Genomic DNA, 6,000 nt, shown 5'->3' with positions numbered 1-6,000 from the left:
GTAACTGCTACCAGTGTTTGTTCCGCTATCATATAATCATACAGTAAAGAATCTTTCTTTCTATGTATTCGCAATACATTACATTTGTCTATGATAAGGGACAGTTGTCACTCTCTGCACCAAGTGCCTATCCGCTGCAGATCTTCCTGCATTTCGCTGCAATTTTCTAATGCTGTAACTTCTCTGTATACTACAGCATCATCCGCGAAACGCCGCATGGAACTTTCGACACTATCTACTAGGTAATTTATATATATTGTGAAAAGCAATGGTCCTATAACACTCCCCTGTGGCACGCCAGAGGTTAGGTCTGTAGACGTCTCTCCATTGATAACAACATGCTGTGTTCTGTTTGCTAAAAACTCTTCAATCCAGCCACACTGCTGGTCTGATATTCCGTAGGCTCTTACTTTGTTTATCAGGCGACAGTGCGAAACTGTATAGAACGCCTTCCGGAAGTCAAGGAAAATGGCATCAATCTGCGAGCCTGTATCTAATATTTTCTGGGTCTCATGAACAAATAAAGCGAGTTGCGTCTCACACGATCGCTGTTTGCGGAATCCATGTTGATTCCTACAGAGTAGATTCTGGGTTTCCAGAAATGACATGTTCTAAAATTCTACAACAGATCGATGTCAGAGATATAGGCCTACAGTTTTGCGCATCTGCTCGACGACCCTTCTTGAAAACCATAACTACCTGTGCTGTTTTCCAATCATTTGGAACCTTCAGTTCCTCTAGAGACTTGCGGTACACGGCTGTTAGAAGGGGGGCAAGTTCTTTCGCGTACTCTGTTTAGAATCGAATTGATATCCCGTCAGGTCCAGTGGACTTTCCTCTGTTGAGTGATTCCAGTTGCTTTTCTATTCCTTGGACACTTATTTCTATGTCAGCCATTTTTTCGTTCGTGCGAGGATGTAGGGTTTCTTCCCGACCGTCACTCCAAGTGCTGGAATGAGATTTTGTTCCTGTCGTGTCGGTTCGTTGGACATTTTTTTTTTTTTAACTTTAATAGAAGCGATACCGTGCAACACCAGACGTATGCCATACACTCGCGCTCTAGCTTAGGGTGGATGTGTGGTCCAACAGGCCATGTACGAGAACAGCTACGTGCTGGACCCGAAGAAGCCGTTCAGCAGTGACCGCGTGTCCCTGCTGCTGCACGACCTACTCGAGGGGGAGGAGATGAGCTACCCAGAGCGCTACGACCCGGACAGCGCGCGCAAGCTGGCGCACGACGTCGCGGCGCAGCTGCGCGCCGGTATCAAGGACCTGGCGTTCGACAGGTAAGGCCTACCCCCCCTCCCCCCTCCCTCCCACGCCTCTTATTCTGACCCACGCATCACGCTGACCATGCACTTCTTAAAGGGTCAGGGTATACATGGAGCCAGGATTAGGTTCTAGAGGGATGGGTGGCGAGGGGGAGGGAGAGCGGGAGGGGGGCAGGAAAGCTGTCAATGTTTTTCCTTCCGTCTCCTGCACCACCGACCCCTCTCCAAATGTGATCTGCTGTCACACAAACTTCTAACATACATCACTTGTTTACGATTTAATAATAATAGTAATACACTACTGGCCATTAAAATTGCTACATCACGAAGATGACGTGCTACAGACGCGAAATTTAACAAACAGGAAGAAGATGCTGTGCTATGCAAATGATTAGCTTTTCAGAGCATTCACACAAGGTTGGCGCCGGTGGCGACACCTACAACGTGCTGACATGAGGAAAGTTTCCAACCGATTTCTCATACACAAACAGCAGTTGACTGGCGTTGCCTGGTGAAACGTTGTTGTGATGCCTCGTGTAAGGAGGAGAAATGCGTACTATCACATTTCCGACTTTGATAAAATTCGGATTGTAGCCTATCGCGATAGCGGTTCATCGTATCGCGACATTGCTGCTCGCGTTGGTCGAGATCTAATGACTGTTAGCAGAATATGGAATCGGTGGGTTCAGGAGGATAATACGGGACGTCGTGCTGGATCCCAACGACCTCCTATCACTAGGAGTCGAGAAGACAGGCATCTTATCCGCATGGCTGTAACGGATCGTGCAGCCACGTCTCGATCCCTGGGTCAACAGATGGAGACGTTTACAAGACGACAACCATCTGCACGAACAGTTCTACGACGTTTCCAGCAGCATGGACTATCAGCTAGGAGACCATGGCTGCGGTTACCCTTGACGCTGCAGCACAGACAGGAGCGCCTGCGATTGTGTACTTAACGACGAACCTGCGTGCACGAGTGGCAAAACGTCATTTTTTCGGATGAATCCGGGTTCTGTTTACAGCATCATGATGGTCGCATCCATGTTTGGCGACATCGTGGTGAACACACATTGGAAGTGTGTATTCGTCATCGCCATACTGGCGTATCACCCGGCGTGATGGTATGGGGTGCCATTGGTTACACGTCTCGGTCACCTCTTGTTCGCATTGACGGTACTTTGAACAATGGACATTACATTTCAGATGTGTTACGACCCGCGGCTCTACCCCTCATTCGATCCCTGCGAAATCCTACATTTCAGCAGGATAATGCACGACCGCATGTTGCAGGTCCTGTACGGGTCTTTCTGGATACAGAAAATGTTCGACTGATGCCTTGGCCAGCACATTCTCCAGATCTCTCAACAATTGAAAACGTCTGGTCAATGGTGGCCGAGCAACTGGTTCGTCACAATATGCCAGTCACTACTCTTGATGAACTGTGGTATCGTGTTGAAGTTGCATGGGCAGCTGTACCTGTACACGCCATGTAAGCTCTGTTCGACTCAATGCGCAGGCGTATCAAGGCCGTTATTACGGCCAGAGGTGGTTGTCCTGGGTACTGATTTCTCAGGATCTATGCACCCAAATTGCGTGCAAATGTAATCACATGTCACTTCTAGTATAATATATTTGTTCAATGAATACCCGTTTATCATCTGCATTTCTTCTTGGTGTAGCAATTTTAATGGCCAGTAGTGTATACTAAAACATATCAAAATGCGGGTCTCCCGCATCGTCCCCTATGCTCCTCGGAGTATGGGACCTTGTCATCATCAAATGAAACTGGTATGGGCATGCGCATTCAAATACAGAGATACGTAAACCGGCAGAATACAACGCAGCTGTCAGTAACGTCTATGTAAGGCAACAAGTGTCTGGCACAGTTGTTAGATAAGATACTGCTTCTACAATGGAAGGCTATCAAGATTTAAGTGAGTGTGAACGTGGTGCTATAGTCGGCGCACGAGATGCGACACAGCATCTTCGAGGTAGCGAAGAAGTGAAGATTTTCTCGCACGACCATTTCACGAGTGTACCGTAAATATCAGGATCCGGTAAAACTTCAAATCTCCGACATCGCAGCGGCCGAAAAAGATCCTGCAAGAACGGGACCAACGACGACTCAAGAGAAACGTCCAACGTGACAGAAATACAACCCTTCCGAAAATTGTTCCAGATTTCAATGCTGGGCCATCACCAAACGTCAGAGGGCGAACCATTGAACGAAACGTCATCGATATGGCCTTTCGGAGCCGAAAGTCCACTCGTGTACCCTATGTTTGCACAACATAGAACTTTACGTCTCGCCTGGGTCGTTCAATACCGACATTGGACTGTTCATGACTGGAAACATGTTGCTTGTTCGGACGAGTCTCGTTTCAAATTGTATCGAGCGGATGGACGTGTACGGATATGGAGACAACCTCATGAATCCATGGATCCCGCATGTCAGCAGGCGACTGTTCAAGCTGTAACAGTGTGGGGCGTGTGCAGTTGGAGTGATATGGGATCCATGATACGTCTATACACGACTCTGACAGGTGACACGTATGTAAGCCTCCTATCTGATTACCTGCATCCATTTATGTCCATTCTGCATTCCGATGGACTTGGGCAGATCCAGCAGGAAAATGCGACAACCCACACGTCCAGAATTGCTACAGAGTGGCTCCAGGAACACTCTTCTGGGTTTAAACACTTCTACTGGCCACCAAACTCCCCACACATGAACATAATTGAGCATATCTGGGATGCCTTGCAACGTGCTGTTCAGAAGAGATCTCCAGCCCCTCATACTCTTACGGATTTATGGACATCCCTGTAGGATTCATAGTGTCGGTTCCCTCCTCCAGCACTACTTCACACATTAGTCGACTCCGTGTCACGTTGTGTTGCGGCACTTCTGCGTGCCCACAGCGGTCCTACAAAGTATTAGGCAGGTGTGCTAGTTTCTTTGCCTCTTCAGTGTGCATATACATATAATGTGTGTGTGTATGTGTTTGTATGTTTTCCACATCGCCTCCTAAACTGCTGGACCAATTTCAACCAAACATTGTACACTTAACCAAACATAGTACACTTATCACTTACTGTCGGGAAAGAATCGTTATGGGGATAAGACGTGTAGCCCATGATGCGCGAATATTTAGTTTTTATTCGTCGAATATTTCAGAATGAGCGCACTTACTGACTTACAACAAACTTGACACATAATTTCAACTTTTTCTCGCTGACAGCCAACACAATGAGATGAAAGGAAAAAAGTTTAATGTTTACCACATTTTCTCAGCTGATGCAGTAAAACTACCTCGTAAGACATGATGTTTTACTTCCTTACTAGTAACTCAATTCACGACACATTTTGCGGACAGTATTCACATATACCACGGACGTATCAGCAGAATTAAATCGCTGTACGACACAAAGTTGAACAGATATGTGGTCATAAACACTGAAATGCGTGAGAAACTGCCGCATCATGCATTACGTTTAAATTTTTTACTTCTGTATGCCACTAAATATAGCCACACAAAAAGATAATTGTACGATACATAGTTCAAGAGATACGACGTCAAAAACATGGAGCTGCATGAAAATGAAACTGCATGGTGGAATTCGATCGAGATACAGGTGAAATATATCCACAAATACGTGTGAAATATGTTAAATATATTTGGAATATTTGTTACATTAGTCCGCAGCTCGTGGTCTCGCGGTAGCGTTCTCGCTTCCCGAGCACGGAGTCCCGGGTTCGGTTCCCGGCGGGGTCAGGGATTTTTCCAGACTCGAGATGATTGGGTGTTGTCGTCTTCATCATCATCATTCATCCCCATTACGGTTGGAGGAAGGCAATGGCAAACCGCCTGCACTAGGACCTTGCCTAGTAAGACGGCGCGGGTCTCCCGCGTCGCGTCCCCTACGCTCTGTAAAGATGTATGGGACTTCATCATCATCATATGTTACGTAAACATACAATGGCAAAGCCACAGGTGAAAAACTGCTCCTAAACCCCTGGACTGATTTCAGCCAAATTTGGTACATATATTACTTACTATCTGGAAAGAAATACTGTGGGGGAGGGAGGGGGGTTCAGAACAACAGTCTCCTATTGAGGTAGGGGCGGTAACGTGGAGAGGCGAGGGGATAGGGGAGATGGACAGACAGAGGGCGGGAAGGAGGAAATAGACAGAGAGAAGGAAAAGGAGGAAACACATTAAAAGAAGATTGGAATAAACACATACTCTTGTTTCATACAAAAACATTGATGCGACAGCTAGAAAAAGCAATAAGGTCATGGGAAAAATAAGTAAAAGGAATAACCACTGACAGACTACGCGAAAATAAAATTCATTTATAATGTTTGGCTTATGCAGATGATCAAGCAATCTTTTGAAACAACACAGAAGAGTTGATTAACTCTCCGAAAAAACACCATGAACTAGGAGCTAAAAGCGCGCTGGAAATTTCTTGTGAGAAAGCCCAGTACCTGGTAGGTTCTCCTCGATACGTAGATAGGCAACCCACATATACACAATTTGAGAAAAATGTCTCAAGTACCCGAATTTAAATACCTATCAGCAGTCATCCAACTCTCTGGATTAAATTGAGAAAGCAAACCGAGACACATATTAAACTACAAAAAGCTTATACAAGATGATTCACTAACTATTGCCACCTAGAATAACTCCGAAAGTATGACAGGAGCTGAAATGTTTGTGGGACA

General features: G+C 46.0%; 1 protein-coding gene across 1 annotated transcript in view; it reads left to right on the top strand.

The window, feature by feature from the left end:
• The first annotated feature begins 1,092 nt into the window (after positions 1–1,092).
• LOC126195642 (dynein light chain Tctex-type 5-like) overlaps positions 1,093–6,000 on the top strand; it is a 193,049-nt gene continuing 188,141 nt past the window's right edge. The window contains exon 1 of the mRNA XM_049934267.1: positions 1,093–1,286. Within this exon, the coding sequence (XP_049790224.1) occupies positions 1,093–1,286 (194 nt within the window). The remainder of the gene's footprint in view (positions 1,287–6,000) is intronic.

This window comes from Schistocerca nitens, chromosome 7, assembly GCF_023898315.1.
Source record: "Schistocerca nitens isolate TAMUIC-IGC-003100 chromosome 7, iqSchNite1.1, whole genome shotgun sequence".
Lineage (NCBI taxonomy): Eukaryota > Metazoa > Arthropoda > Insecta > Orthoptera > Acrididae > Schistocerca > Schistocerca nitens.
Note: the sequence above shows the minus strand (reverse complement) of the source record. Positions and strands in the feature narration are given on the sequence as shown.